This window comes from Lepus europaeus, chromosome 10 (genome assembly GCF_033115175.1).
Source record: "Lepus europaeus isolate LE1 chromosome 10, mLepTim1.pri, whole genome shotgun sequence".
NCBI lineage: Eukaryota > Metazoa > Chordata > Mammalia > Lagomorpha > Leporidae > Lepus > Lepus europaeus.
The window spans coordinates 45,549,857-45,566,546 of NC_084836.1; the positions used below are offsets into that span (position 1 = coordinate 45,549,857).

A 16,690-nucleotide genomic window follows, 5' to 3' on the forward strand; every position below is an offset into this window, starting at 1 on the left:
GTTTTAAAATGGAAATCAGAGATAGTTTAAAAAAAAAGCCATATATAAATGAGTGGGTTTTGTGGTTTTTTTTTTAATTTTTATTTGTTTGTTTCCTGCATTGTATTAATCCAAGAGAACTAAATTGGGGTATTTGTGCTTTACCCAGATGGTGATTACAACAGACAGTATGAGAAGTACTGAATTAACAATGAGAAAGAGAGATGTATATCTGTTACGTGAAGTTATGGGCCAGTCTGGATATACAACTGAGTAGTAACCTGTGAACCAAACATAGAACATCCTTTCAGACACTTTTCTCATAATACAATGACATCATTTACATAGCTCTTAAACAGTAAAAGGTTTATATACATACGTTTGACATTGTCTCTCTGTGTGTTAACTGTAAAGTCAGGGAAAAGAAAGAAAAAACATTAAAAGATTAGGTACAGGTGAAGCTTTTGTTTTAAAAAGCTGTCTTTAATTATAACCATTAACCTTGATTTTATTGATGTGATTTTCAAAAGTTATTCAAGAAAAAAATGTTATTCAAGATATTTTATGTTATTCAAGATATTTTATGTTAAACATAAAATATGTTTATATTTTTAAGTCAAGTTTTTGTACCTTATGTAATAACTTACTATATAAGGAAAACTATGTTAATACTGTAAATAGAAAATCATATGCTATAAGTAGCAGAGAATAAATACAATTAAACATTTAAGTTAAAATTAAAACTTTAACATTTAAAAAATAAAAATTAATGAGTACTGGAAATAATGTGAACAATGTACTAAAATATTTTTCTGAAGATAAGTTCCTGAGAAAAGTGATACTAGGGCTGGTGCTGTGGTGTAGCAGGTAAAACCGTTGCCTGCTGTGCCAGCATCCCACAAGTGCGCCTGTTTGAGTCCTGGCTGCTCCACTTTTGATCCAGCTCCCTGCTGTGGCCTGGGAAAGCAGTAGAAAATGGCCCAAATGCTTGGGCCCATGCACCCGCCTGGCCTGGAAAAAACTGGTTGTGGCCATCTCGGGAGTGAACCAGCAGATGGAAGATATCTTTCTTTCTCCCTCTGCCTCTCTGTAACTCAACCTTTCAAATAAATAAATAAATACATCTTTTTTTTTTAAACTGATACTGCTTATGATGTAAGTAAATGGTAAAGAGACAGTGTCATCTCTTTCATCCAGTCCAGTATGTCTAAATCAATAGAGCATTTGGCTATCGTCATGATTACTTTTCTCATGTTCCTTATCTTTATTCAAAATTTGACAGAGCACAGTAAATAAATTCCCCAACTGCCTTTTAGCCTTCTTGAGGCTCTCTTCTTTTTCTTTTTTTTTTCTTTTGACAGGAGTTAGTGAGAGCCAGAGAGAAAGGTCTTCCTCCCATTGGTTCACCCCCTAAATGGCCAGGAGCCAGGTGCTTCCTCCTGGTCTCCCATGCGGGTGCAGGGCCCAAGCACTTGGGCCATCCTCCACTGCCTTCCCGGGCCACAGCAGAGAGCTGGACTGGAAGAGGAGCAACTGGGACAGAACCCGGAGTGCCGGCGCTGCAGGTGGAGGATTAGCCTAGTGAGCCACGGCGCCGGCTGATGCTCTCTTCTATGAGTCAAAGTCTTTTTCCACACCAGTTCTACAACAGTTGCTTTTGGATACCTGTGGTACAAGCCTATAAGGAGCTGGCCCTCTGGGCACTGGGAGCCTCCCAGATCATTCCTGTGACTGGGCTTTGCTGGTGGCAAATTGCTATGGAGCTGCTGCCCTAACTTCTTGCAATTCTACTCATGAAATCAAGGTATAATATTCTAGTTTTTTTTCTTATGTATGTGTTTATAATTGAACATGTAACATTTTAGAAACATACACTAACTAAAATTATCTCATACCACTTGTATGCCCAGCATATTTTGGAAAATCTGGATTTGGCCTCCATACATATTGAACTACAAACCAGAACAACATGAAGGAATTTTTTTCTCTAGTTCTTGCCATAATTTGTCAGTGAAGGAATATGTTAAAAGCTTTTATATTCTAAACTTTACCCTCATCAGACTCCATGATAAAAGGTGGGATGGTCTTTTTTTTAATGGCAAGTCTAGTCATATATGCAGTGTTAGTGCAAAATAGAAGCTTCCAAACAAACCTACGTTTTTATGAAAATAGAACTACATAAACCCAGCATTGGAAACAGGACATGGGTAACAGGATCAACTAAGAATGCTGAGAAGTCATTTAAAGTAGAATATGCACTTTGCATCTTTAAAAAATTCTATGCCTATTACCATGTTTTTTCCCTTCATCTTACTGGAGATTCTCATTATGGGATTGTTAGTAATCTAAAGTTTTATCCCACAAAGACGTAAGTCATCTTAAACCTAATTTCCAAAGGTCAAAAGCTAAAATACCTTCAATGTGTTCGTATTGTAATAGTGGCAGTTTAATTAGATTGTTAAAGGGAAAGAATGAGTTTGCATTGAATTGTTTCACCAAATTTGTGGAAGAGGTACTGCTGTGCATATTTTACCATTGAGGAAATAGGTCCTGAAATGCCCGGGTCACAGTGGTCTAACTGGAAATGGGCATATTGGTTCTAAAACTATAGTATTTTAGCCCCTATGTTACATTACTTTACTTGGAAGGAAAAAAAAAATAGGTAATATATATTCTTTGTAATATCGTAGAAACACAAAAGGAAGAATTCAGTTAGCATTGATGCCCTATGAAGGGGTAGTTGTGTGGCTGTATATTACTATGTATTAAGAGGATTAGTATGAGTTGAAAAAAAAATGGTGGGCCTTGGAGAAAATTGACTCAGGGAGGCAATCTAAATACTATTGTACCTGGAGTAAAGATAAAAATTCATTGTTTACTAATGGAAAGAAGGCAGTTTAATAGGATTTTTTAATTTTAGGCATAGAAGGGACCTTAGAAAATACATAAGCAGTGGAACTTTTGTTTTTTTCAGAATTCACGCAGCAAAACTTGATCCACTCCATCTTCCCTTCTTAAACTCCTCATCCCAGCCCTTCTGCTCTCCGTTCAGTTATTGATGTGGATACAAAAGTTCTACAGAACTTGTACTTGGAAGACTAAACAAATATATATCTTAAATGTATTCTTTCCTAGAACGGTAAGCCATTGGTTTGATTGCTCCTTATGGACAGTTTCTTTGGAATAGCTAATAGGATAGAACAATGAGTTACATTCTTAATCCTGTAGAAAGTTAGAACAGTTTGTTAACATTGTTTTGTTGGTAAATTGTCCCTTTTACTCACCACAAAGATTGTCCAAACACTTGTCATTTTGGGGGCAGGCACTGCAAGTGGCTCCTTTCTTATATGGCCAAGTTGGGTAATTTCCACTATAAAGTAAAAATGTCTCATTAGTGAAGGATTTTTTGTTTGCTTGCTTTTGTTTTTGTTTTTCCAACTTGCAAATTACTATGATTCCTTGACCAGATCCAGAATTGTCAGGTGGAAGTCCAAAGGCTGAGAGGATTAGTAAGGAGTGAAGAGGAAAGTAGAAACAGAGGCTAGAAATTAATATTTGTGGAGGTCACTTTATATACTTATGTCTGAGAACCTGTGTCTTAATGTCCATCATCTTATTTAATTATAACTCTAGGAGGAAGTTGTTTTTGTTTCTGTTTTACAGATAGGAAAACTAAATTTTTTCTAACTCCAAGGCAATCCTCCTTCTTACTCTTTGGCCTAAATAATGTGTATATTCCGGCCGGCGCCGTGGCTCAATAGGCTAATCCTCCACCTGCGGCGCTGGCGCACTGGGTTCTAGTCCCGGTCAGGGCGCCTGTTCTATCCCGGTTGCCCCTCTTCCTGTCCAGCTCTCTGCTGTGGCCCGGGAGTGCAGTGGAGGATGGCCCAAGTGCTTGGGCCCTGCACCCGCATGGGAGACCAGGAGAAGCACCTGGTCTTTGGATCAGCGTGGTGTGCCGGCCGCAGCACGCCAGCCACATTGGCCATTCGGGGGTTGGGGGGTGAACCAATGGTAAAGGAAGACCTTTCTCCCTGTCTCTCTCTCACTGTCCATTCTGCCTGTCAAAATAATAATAATAATAATAATAATGTGCATATTCCAGAAGCCTGTCTATCTTATTCCAGCTCTCATGACCCATTTTTACTCTCAGTTGACCAACCCTAAATAAATTATATTGAATAGGAGCCTAACAAAATGTTGTGATATAAAAATACAAGTTTCTTTAGTTATTTCAAAGTGATGAACATGAACTATATGTTTAAAGAATCTGCAGGAACTGTGAATAAAGGTACATTTGGCCATAATCTACAAAATTCTGCCAGGTCTGTGGTGTGTGCTGCCTCTCCCCCTCCTTTGCCCCTAAATTTCATCTCATTCAGTGGGCCAAGCATTCTGGTGTTCTGTGTGCTCTTCAGACCAGACTACTGTTCCCCGGATTGTCAGATCTCATTTCGGATTCCTTCTAATTCTTAAGCTTAACTGTATGTCAGAGCTTAACCATTTCACAGAAGGCTGTTTTCCTCGTCATTTCAGCTTAAATAGGGGATTTGCCTCATGATAATTGCAAGTACACTAGCATTTAAGTTTCCTACATTGTCCCTACCAAGATGCAGGTATTTTATTTGTATTTTTACTGTGTCTGCCTCAAAAAACAACTCATACGGGCAGAGACTGTGGCTTATTCTCCTTTGAAGCTCAGTAAACAAATGTTTGTTGAATAAATGAATGCATGAGGGCATTTAAAAAAAATTTGTGGAAAATGGAATTGAAAGATAAGTTAATCTTTCTGCCCCAAATTTTGAAATCTATGCCTTTGAGGGGTACTTCAAAAAGTTCATGAAAAATGCATATTAGGGAAAAAATGCATGCATTGCAAAACATTTTATGCCAAAATAGACATATTTTAATTCCATTTTTTTTCACAACATTTAAAAGTATCCTCACGTAGATTTACTCAATGTTATAACTTTGGCTCTAAGCTTTACAACTTAATATTGTTTCTAACTCTGAAGGCAAGTAAACTGATTCTAAACCAGGAGCATTCACATCTGGATTTCATTATTTTAACAAGTATAAAAATGTTTTTTCAGTCACCATTGCCAGAAGTTCACATATATTCAGTGTCTTGTTTTTGAAGATTTATTTATTTAAAAGGCAGAGTTAACAGGTAGAGAGGGTGGGAGGGAGAGAGAGAGAAAATCTTCCATCTGCTGGTCACTTCCCCAGATGGCCACAACAGTCAGTGTTGGGCCAGACTGAAACTAGGAGCCCAGACTCAGTCTTCCCTGTCGATGGCAGGGGCCCAAGCACTTGGGCCATCTGCTGCTGCTTTTCCAGGCCATAGCAGGGAGTTGGATTGGAATGGAATGCTGGTGTCACAGAGGATAGCTTAACCCACTGAACCACAACGCCGCTCCGACTCTGTTTGTACATAGCTTTCTTGTGTAATTTTCATAACTACCCAAAGCAGTAGGTGCTGTTATTAACCTGATCTTTTAGAGATGAAACTGAGATTCAGATAGTTAACTAACTTGTCCAAGGTCACAGAGTAAATTAACTAACCATTAAAAAATAAGTAAACTAACATTGCTGATTGAATTACGGCTTTGGCCAGTTTCTAAGGCCATTCACAGCTTTTTCTGTGATGCACAATCTCCACAAACTTTGTGAAGACTGCTGTGATTTCTTATTTTTTGTACCAAAAATAAGCTTATCTTTCCCCCTTTTTATATGATTAAGAAACAGACACAGAGCTCCTATCTACTGGTTTACTCCCCAAATGGTCACAATAATCACACCAAATATGGATGGCTTGAGCCTAACCCCTTGAGCCATCACAGCTGCCATAGGGGGTTATATTAGCAGGAAGCTGGACTCAGGAGCCAACTCCTGAGTCAGATATTCCATAATAGGAAAGAGGATTTCTAACCAGTGTCTTAACTACTAGGCCAAGTACCCACCCCAAACTTACCTTTTAATTTCATGTTCCATGAATTTTTGAAGTACTCTTATGTAAATCACTAAGAAAACACTTTAATAGAAAAATGGACAGACCACATGATTCAAGAAGAATATAAATGGATGAAGAAATTTATAACCAGTAATGATCAAAGAGATGCAAATAAGTAAAATACAATTTCTATCAAATTAGAAAATATTTAAAAATTATAATACTGGGGCCGGTGCTGTGGGGTAGCAGATTAAGCCACTGTCTACAGTGCCTGCATTCCATATGGACAACTGGTTTGAGTCCTGGTGGCTCTACTTATGATCCAGCTCCCTGCTAATGCGCCTGGAAAAGCAGCGGAAAATGGCCTAAGTCTGCACCCATCTGTGAGATCCAGAAGAGGCTTCTGCCTTCTGGCTTTGGACCAGCCCAGCCCTGACCATTGCAGCCATTTGGGAAGTGAACCAGTGGATGGAAGATATTCTCTCTCTCTCTATCTCGGTCTCTCCCTCTCTGCAGTTCTGACTTTCAAATAAGTAAATAAATAAATCTTATAAAAACTATAATACCAATACTGCAAAAGAAGTAGAAACAGATATAAAATGGTGATTATATAGTGGAGGAGGTGACAGTTGGGGGGTAATTTGGCAATTGGTGTTAAAATAAAAACCATAAAACTCTAAAAAATGCTCACACTTTTTACCTGGTAGTATTACTTTGAAGAATTTTAGGGAAGTAAAAGACTGAAGCTTTATAAAGTTTCTCATCATGTATTAAAGAAAATATAGGGCACAATCTAAATTCTTCAAGGGGATGAACTGCTGTGTTACCATCAACAGCACAGTCCCTGGAGGCAGACAAATCAATGTCCAGCTGTGACATTCACCAGCTGCAGGACCAGAGCTGCCCTGTCCATGCCTCAGTATTCTCATCAGTAGATTCAGATTAAGATTAAGTAAATTAATATATGAGAAATACTTAGTGCCTAGCACACTCAAGAATTATATAAACATTAAGATTGTTTTTTATAATTATGGAAATCATGTTTAAAATTTTAAGGAGGTAAGACATGTTCATGGAAATGGTATAATTTTAAGTAAAAAGTAGAAAACATTTCCTGTGTGAAAATTTTCTAAATATGGTTTATGATTCACAAACACACATATGCAAGTTTAAAGGAAGTGGAGTGTCAGTTCTTTCTAAAGGGGGAAAATTGTTTTCATTTTTAAAGCAGAACTGTAAAAAGCATATGAGGGGGGCCAATGTGTGGCACAGTGGGTTAAGCTGCTGCCTGCAATGCCAGCATCCCACATGGAAGTGCCAGTTTGAGTCCTGGCTTCCCTTTCAGTATAACTCCCTGCTAATGTACTTGGGAAAACAGTAGATGGCCCAGGTACTTGGACTCCTGCCACCCACATGGGAGACCCAGATGAAGCTTCTGGCTCCTGGTTTCAGCTTGGTTTCAGCCTTTCCCAGGTTATTGCAGCCAGTTGAGGAGTGAGCCAATGGATGGAAGATTGTGTGTGTGTGTGTGTGTGTACGCGCCTCTGTAAGTCTGCCTTTCAATATTTAATTGAAATTTTTAATAAAAAGAGTAGATAACTCATAAATTGAGGAATTTGTATTTCTGTTTGTTTTGAAAATTGTGTTACAATTGCCAAATTTTTTCATAAACCCATAAATATGATGTAACATCAGTTCTCCCATTTTGTGGTATTGTGAGCATATCTAATTATTTTATGTCTCTGACAAACATTTTGGTATTGCTATTTTTAAGAATATGTGGGTATGTGTATTTATGTAGTGCTTTTAAAGTGTGCATGTGGGTGTGTAGCCACCCTACCTACAAGCACACCCAAAAAGATGTACTGAATGTTAATGGGGTAGATCACCCAGCAGACAAGTTAAGGGTTATATCCATTTTCTTCTTTACACTTGATCATCTATACTTCTTATAATGAAGAGGAATACTTTTAAGATAGAACTGGGTTTTGTTTGAGTGTTTTCAGAGTGTTTCAGGGATTCAGGCACTTACGGTGGTCCATAGTTGCATATAAAATGTGCTACGTTGGAAAAACTGGGTATGCCAGAAACTTGACTGCAAAACTGCACTGCACAGCCGACTTTGTAACTATCAGCCCAAACAACCTGAAAGGAAACAAGGATTTTTGGTAGAGAGAAACATTACAATGAGTATTTGGGTGTGATCATAAACGTGGTGAGGTGTGCTCACTGTCCTTACTTAGCGTACTTACTCCCAGGAACGTTGTGGGTGTTCAGAATACAGCTGTAATTACTATTTGTGTGTGAGTGCATGGATGTGTGTGTGTGTACAATTCTCATAAACATATGAGCAGTAATTAAGATGATTTTTGGCAGTTATTACAATGAAGAAATAAAATTCCACAGAGTACTGATGGGGAGGAGAGGAGTGTTAACTTGAGTTAACTTGAGTGTTCAGACTTAACTTGTGTGTTCAGAAAAGATATCTCTGAAGAGAAGGTGCTTAGATCGAGACTTGAACGATGAGCAGCCCACAGGGTGAACATTTAGGAGACCTGAATGATGGAGGAGGATGCTTCCATGCCCAAGGAGCAGTATGGACAAAGGCTCTGGGAAGGTTAGAATGGCAGCAGGAAGGCAAGTGAACTGGGATCTAGTCAGCAAGGGAGAGTCACAAAAGAGAAGCTCAGAGGCAAAATGACAGAGAGAAGAGAGGAGAGATTGATTTTCCATCACTGGTTCATTTTCCAAATGGCTTCAACAGCTTGGTCTGGGCGAGGCCAAAGTTAGGAGCCAGGAACTCCATCCTGGTCTCTCACATGGGTGCCCAAGTACTTGAGGCATCTCATTCTGCCTTCCTGGGCGCATTAGCAAGGAACTGGATCGGAAGCAGAGTAGCCAGGACCTGCACTGGCACTCTGATATGGGATGCTGGCGTCCCAAGCAATGGCTCAGCCCTCTGTGCCACAATACTGACCCCTGGATCTTGGCAGTTCTTGTATGTGGGTCAGTGACGTGCTTCCTCATGTCTCAGAAAGACCCCCCTGGTCGTTATGAAGTAAATGAACCAGAAACAGCAAGGGAAGAAAGGTAGTGTTGGAGGCTGTTTCGGCGGCACAGGCATGAGAAGATGGTGCCTCACACTCAGGTGATGACAATGGGTCTCCTGAGAACTGATCAGGTTCAGGCCTCAACTTGGAGGTAAAGCTGAAAGGATTCATTCTTGTTTTGGGTATGGGGCAAAAGGGAAAATGCAAATAAAGTCCTGGTTTGGAATTTTGGCAATCTTAACCGAGATGGAGAAAAGTACGGAAGAAGTGGGAAAGGCGGGGGCATGGGCGAGGGGTTCTGCTCAGAACACGTCGGTTTCCGGATGCCTGTCAGACAACCCGAAGAAGAGCGATGCCACTGCTAGACTCGGCCGTCTGCAGCTCGGAGGACAGGCTCAGGCCGGGGACACAGATCAGGAAGTCACGGGGGCGGATGAGATCACGCAGGCTGAGACAAAATAGGTAACAGGGTAAATGAGAGCGTGGGATAAAGAAAAACAAACAGCCCACAGGCACACAGAAAAGGGGTGGTCAGTGACACAGCAGGAAGACGAAGGGCAGAGCCAGCTTTGTTGGCAGCCCGGCTGGTGCCTAATACGGTGGTCATGGCCCACAGTTGCTCCACCTTCGTTTAAATCATTGCTGTCGCAGGTTTCACAACTTCCCTGGTACTTCTCCCCTTGCCTTTTGAACAGCAGTTTCCACATCTTTGTTTTGCACTGAGCACCACAAATGATATAGCTCGTCTTGACCACGAGAGTTTGGTATCGTGGAAGACTAAAGAAGCAAGTATTTTAAAGAGCTAGCAGAAGACAAACCTAAAGTTAAGTGCACTCCTCCTTACAGTGATATCAAAACACATTTTACATCCATTTTTACTCATTTTTGGAGTAATTGAGTAATAAAAACTGTGCTAAATAGAGGAGACACAAAGGTGAGTGAGCTGGAGGCAGCGAATGCCTTCATGAAATGTAAAGAGAAGCAGGTGTGAAGCCGTGCGTTACCCAACAGTTTGACTTTAGGGAGGTGGAAGGTAGAGCATGGGACCCTTCTCTGGAAAAAAGTGTTGAGCTGGAGCTGGAAGGAGCAGGCTTTGGGAAGAGATGACCCCAGAGAGTTAAGCCACTGCTTGGAGCACCTGCATGCCCTACTGTATTTCCTGGCACAGAGTCCCACCTTTGCTTCTGATCCAGCGTTCTGCTACTGCTCACCCTGGGGTGCAGCAGGTGCTGGCTCAGGTGGTTGAGTTCCTGTCACCTGTGTGGGAGAATGGGGTGAACTTCCTGGCACCTGACTTCAGCCTGGCCCAGCCCTGGCTATTGCAGGCTTTTGAGGGGAGTGAACCGAGGGATGGAAGATTCATTCATTCTTTCCCTGCCTTCCCCCCCACCCCCCGTCCATCTCTATCTCCCTCTCCCTCTCCCTCTCCTACTCCCTTTCCCCCACCCCATTGTTCTTCCTTGGAAATAAATAAATAAATACACTTTTAAAACTGGAGATATTCTCCAAGGAAGGGTTCTCTGTGCATTTCACAACCAGAAATACCCTGAAGTTAACTGCAGGATGCACAAGGAATGGAGCAGTGTAAGCCAGTGTCTCCCCGAGACAGCCTAGGTGGATGGGACCTGTTAGCCCTCAGGCTTGATCCTGTGCTTACACTTTTACTTTTCAATCATTTCTGTCTTATTTTTAAAATCTCTTTAATTTTTATTCACTGCATCTCAAGTAGTTTTTAAATGGGGGTGGGGTGCTTTGTTTAAGATGCTAGTTTCTGGGCCAGTCTTCAAGCTACTACATGACACCGCAATTGTCCTTGATTCTGTCTTTTAACAAGTAGCAGAAGTGAGTTTCCTGCATACTAACGAGGTCCAATATTCTCTGTTCCTGGTCCCATCACCTTAGCTCGCTGTACATTGTTGTCCTTTGGTCTTTCAGTGCTTTCTTCCGTGGTATTATTGTACCCTAAGTGTTCTTATCTTTAGGTCCCTGTGCCTTCAATGCTTCTCTTCCCCAAATTGTGCAAATGTTAGTTTTCATTCATTTTGTGTTCTAGTTGATCTCTTTTGAAAAGTCCAATGTATTAGAGTAATCAACAAGTAGTAAAATTCATTCTTTTCTGTTTGTTAAAGTTTATGTATTTGAAAGGCAGAGTGACAGACAAAGACAAAGAGCGCTCTTCCATCAGCCAGTTCACTCTCCAGATGGCTGCAACGGCTGGGGCTGGGCCAAGCCAAAGCCAGGAGCCAGGCCTTCCTGCTTTTCTATATAGGTGACAGAGGCTCAAAGAGTTGGCCATCTTCTTCTGCTTCCCCAAGTACATTAGCGGGGAGCTGGGTTGGCAGTGGAGCTACCAGGGCTCTAACTGGCACTCTGATATGGGATGCCAGCACTGCAGGCAGCCCCTTACCTCACTGCACCCTAATGCCATCCCCCTAAGTATACACTTCTACAAATTTTGCTGAAAGCCTACAATTGTGCAGCCCTTACCATAGTCACCCTGCAAAGATCCCCTGTGTCTGCTTGTGATCAGCCTTCACCCCGACCCCCACCCCCAGCCCAGTAATTATTATTATTATTTTTTGGGGGGGCGTCAAACCAAGTTTAATAAATAAAACAGCAATGGGGAGTCAAGGCAGTTTTCACTTCACAGTGTGGTCCTTGGTGGGGAGGTGCCCGACCCCACTCCTGGGGACACTGGGGGATCTGCCCCAGACCCCACTCCTGGGGACACTGGAGTAACCCAGTAATTATTAATCTGCTTTCTGTCCATGTGGTTTTGCCATTTCTAGAATATTACATAAAGGAAATACGTTTAAAGGTAGTTTTTTAGACCTAATTTCTTTCACATGGAGTAAGCATTTGCAACCCGTGCATGCCCTTGCGTTCATTAGTGGTCACTCCTTTGCATCACTGAGTAATATTGATTGTGTGGATGTACCACAGTTTATTTATCTACTCATGTTGGTCTCTTTTGAAAGGCTCCATGGGTATGCAGGTTCTGGATTAAAATTGTGAGCTCTGGGGCTGCAAAGCCTGAGTTCATATCCCAGATCTGATACTTAGTATGTGATGCTGGCTTTAACTTCTTCACCTGTTAAATGAAGATTATAACAGCACCAGCTGCACCAGGCTTATTTTGAACTTCTGGATGAGCTGGTAAAAAACTGCTTAGAACACATCTGTAACACAGCTAGCACTCAGCAAATGTTTGCATTTTATTCCTTTATTGCTAATTTTATTCTCTTTTTGATGTTAATGAAAATTCTTTATTTTCAATCAGGCAGGTATCTGTTGTATGTTTTCTTTCTGTTTATTTGGTAGATAAAAGCCATAATTACAACAAGAGAGTAAGAACTACTTATTTCTGAGACCCTAGTGTCAGGTGTGATGTTAAGCACTTTACATGTGCTGTCATTCCTAATCCTCATAACAGCTGAGTCCATAGGTGTTATTGCCTTTATTTTTACAGATGAAAAATTGAAACTCTATTCTGGCCGGCCATGAAGTGCTGTGAGGAAAGTCTGGGCCCTAAGCAAGATGCTTTCAGAGTGTCTTCCCCTTTACTGAGTCAGGAATCTGACCACATGGTAAGAGATAGGAAACCTGAAATTGTGAAACATGTCCTAGCTCTATTGGTTTTCTGAGAATATAACAATAAAAATCTTAAGCAAGGGATGTGGTAGATACGAACAAACATAAGATCAGTAGTGCCATCTTGTGGTAATTCCTGGTACTATCAAACCCAAATAATCTAATAGTCCTAACTATTGCCAAACTTCACAAAGCTGAACTAGCAGCAGCAAAATATCCATTTATTTAACCTTCCATATTACTAACCCAAAGTTCTTAAATGTAGTCTATCTCCAGTTCAAATAAATCTGAAATGTTGAATTAACATGTCAAGAAATACTTTTATGAGGACATAATAGATACTGAACCTATTGTCTTTCTTCTGGTAAGTTAGCCAGTAAGCTTATTTTATTTATTTGAAGGGCATAGTGACAGAGAAGACAGACATCTCCCACCTGCTGGTTTACTCCCTATATGATCGCAGCAGCCAGGGCTGGGCCAAGCCAAAGCTAGGAGCTCATTCCTACTCTTTCACAGAGTTGGCAGGAACCCTGCTACTTGAGCCATCACCTGCTGTCTCTCAGGGTTTGCATGATCAAGAATATGTAAATGGAGCACAGCCAGGATGCAGGCATCCCAAATGGTGCCTTAATCATTGGCGCCAAATGCCTGCCCCCGAATCAGTTGCCTTTATTCCATGCAACCATCATCATTTGGCCAAATCTTCAACTAGCTTGATTTCAAAAAAAGATTATGATAAGTTAGGGGTTATAATACCCATTTGAGATAATTTCTGAGCATGGATTTAAAATGGCAACTGAGAAATCTTGAACTCTCTAGCAAGATTTCTTTTAAGGATGAAAACAATGAGTCTTTGAGCTATCAGATCCTTCTTCCAATATGACTGCAAAAAATAAGCATGAACAAGGGATCCAAAGTCTGGAAAATAGAAGCTGAGACAATAGCTTATGTGCTGACAGTTTACTGAGGTCAACTCTCAGAGAAACGGGAGTGAGGAGAAATAGTTAAGCCAGGGAAAGTGGAGTGCAGCTGGGAAGGGAGGCTGACCCTTCAGAGCTGGCCTTCCTTTGGGAAAGGCATGTGTGTCGGCGGATGCATGATAGTGTTGGGCTAGTGCAATTCAGACACTGATGCAGTGCCACATAGACAAAAGGACAGAGCAAGTCTGGCCAAAGCAGACAGAGGTGCAAAATTTCACTCAGCAGGAGTTACATGAGCTGGATGAGGTTTGTCAAGTGAACAGAAAAGGCAAGAGAATCCCAGGTAAAATTAACAAGTGTAGAAGGTATACAAAGTGTATGAAAAATCCTGGTACTTCAGATTAATGGACAAAAGCTCAGTGTGCAAATAGAGATCAGAGGACTGCTCTATTGAGAACAGACCCCTAAACCATACTTGCATATACAAGTGACGACACTCAAGAGATTCAAAAAAGAGGAAGTAACTTAAATTTATGTCATATGGGCCTGAGATTTCAGAGATGAACCTCCTGAAATTAATTGAATGGGGGCTGGCACTGTGACATAGCAGGTAAAGTGCCACCTGCAGTGCTGGCATCCCATATGGGCACCTGTTTGAGTTCTGGCTGCTCCATTTATAGTCCAACTCTCTGCTATGGCCTGAGAGAGCAGTAGAAGATGGTCCATGTCTGTGGGCCCCTGCACCCACATGGGATACCTGGAGGAAGCTCCTGGCTCCTGGCTTCGGATCAGCCCAGCTCCAGCCATTGTGGCCATTTGGGGAGTGAACCAGCGGATGGAAGGTATCTCTCTCTCTCTCTGCCTCTGCCTCTCTGTAACTCTGCCTTTCAAATAAATAAATATTTAAGAAAAAGCAATTAATTGAACGTGTTTGTAAAATTTCTCCTTATATATATAAAAAAGGAAAGGTAATATATTGGATGTGATAAGACTGAAAAATCTAGCCTACCAATAGCAAAGCCTAAGCTGAGTGATCCTACTGTTTTTTTCTCTTTGAGAGACCACTACCTTCTACCCCCTACTCCAGAAGAGGGACCCTCATCTTGGGGACTATGTCCAGGGATTTCCCCTGGACTTGGGAGGGTGCAGTATCTGCAGCTTCATTTTAGTGTTTGTAGTGTTTAGCGCTCTATATTGAGGACCATGTTCAATTCTTACAACAAACCAGCACAAGCAGGCTCAGAGAGTTAAGAATTGTTTCCCCCAGTGCCATTCAGCTAGTAAAAGGCAGAGTGAGACCCAGACACCAGATGTGTTCTAAGGCTTAAAATAACCCCAAGTGTGTAAATTATCTAACAAAGAACTAATATTTAGTTCTGTATAGATTGGTGGCTCTCACATAATACTTGCAAATTGCCTCAAATCCTATCTCTTCTTTTCTTGGAATCTGCTCTATTCATTATTATTTTTAAAGCAAGAAAGTAACCCCTTACTCCCTCAAATTTATAGCTTACTTTATATTTTCTGAACCATAGATTCTAGTTTTCTCCTCACCACTGCAAGGACACTTTCAAGCAAATATTGTGTAGATGCTTACCTGAGTGTAATGGCCGCAGAGTTTTGTGCACTTCCGAGTGCTGAAGTCATAGTATTGGACTTCATCATACCAGTTTGTGACAGCTGAAGACACAGAGAAGAGGGAAAGAGAGCCGGTCCATATATTTTCTCCCAGGGAAGTGAAGTTTGGGTGCAGCTTATAGGGTGGCTTCAGCTGAAAGTTGTGTTCAAACTGACAATTTTTTGCCCATGCTTTTGCAATTTTGGCAAGTGCTGGGTCCCAAGTCTGCAAAAATGATGATTGAACAATACAGGGGTCAAGAATGATATTTCTTACTCAACCATGTAACTGAGATGAATAGGTAGGAATTTGAATGGGAAATGACGTACGATGATAATACTAGAGAAGTTTTGTGAAATACAGAATCTTAGTGAAGAAGATAGACTGATATTTTACTCAAAGGTCCAGTAAGTACAAAGTACTGAACACTGTTTATTGGCCACAATAATCCATGTTTTCAGTGCTTGGAAAGGCTAAAAACCAGATCAAAGCTCAATATCTGGGATTCAGATCCAGACTCTACTCAACATCTCATCTTTCCCCAGATGCCATGCTGCCTTCCTCAGAAATTCAATACTCTGCTGGGGGAAAAAAAAAGAAAGAAAGAAAGAAAGAAAGAAAGGAAAAAAAAGAAAAGAAGAAGGAGGGAGGGGAGAAATGAGGAAGAGATGAGTCAGAGATTAAAAACAAAAAAACAAAAAAGTTAACCAGGAAGAAAATGTCCAAAAGGAGAAGTGATATCTACCCAAATACCAATCTACCCAAACGGAAGTGCCCAAAAAGAGAAGTAAAATATGTTTGGAGACTTTGTAACAAAAGCTAAAAGGCAAACTGAGTGTGTTCTGATCACAGATAGTGAATTTGCAGCACACATAAATCATAGTGAAAAAAGCATTCCGGGTCAGCAAGGCGTTACCCCCAAAGTCCGTACACATTAGTTATTTTTGGCTGGCACTCCACAAATACTGCTATTTTTCTTACCATGTAAAGCATGTCACTGGCTGTTGGATTCACCTCTGAGCGGAGCTTGTTATGAATGTGAACGCAGTCTCTGATGAACTCTTCATTTCCTATGTCTGGCAGAGTGTTTGCTGTATACGAGTAACTGGAGACGAAAGAAACCATGCACGCCGTGATGGTAAGCCTGACTCCCATGCTCAGTCTGTCTGGCAGAGAGCTCTGGGAGGCTGGAATCCAGAGTCGCTGCCACTTCTGAGCCTGGGCTTATCTCCCTGGGAGTTCACAGCTTTGCAAAGCATAGCCAACTCAGCTTTGAGAGAAGGGTAAGCACTTCTTGAGTTCATCTGAAGTTTTAAGAAACCAGTTTCTCCATATATGGCTTGCAGCTCCTTTTGCTCTCTTAACCCTGTCGTTTCAGTGGTTCTCAGTGACACAGCTCCTATGACAACAGAGATTTTTATGGGGCTGTGTCAGACTTTCTGTCTTCTGACTTGGGGGATATTTCCAAAGGAAATGCTCAAGTCTCCAGAAATAACAGCCTCCAATATTTTTATGAAGGTTGTGGTGATTCTCTTATTCAAATATCTTGTAAGATGCTTTTTTAAACCTTTTTAAAAGA

At 41.0% G+C, this 16,690-nt stretch overlaps 1 protein-coding gene across 1 annotated transcript; it reads right to left on the reverse strand.

Annotated features, from left to right (window-relative positions):
• Positions 1–36: 36 nt before the first annotated feature.
• On the reverse strand, positions 37–16,416 carry GLIPR1 (GLI pathogenesis related 1). Its single transcript, XM_062203204.1, has 6 exons — positions 16,093–16,416; positions 15,091–15,336; positions 7,965–8,077; positions 3,264–3,349; positions 359–385; positions 37–260 (listed from the first exon to the last, which is right to left on the reverse strand). The coding sequence occupies exons 1-6, from the start codon at positions 16,264–16,266 to the stop codon at positions 106–108; spliced, it is 801 nt and encodes a 266-aa protein (XP_062059188.1). The 5' UTR covers positions 16,267–16,416; the 3' UTR covers positions 37–105.
• Between the last annotated feature and the right edge of the window lie 274 nt (positions 16,417–16,690).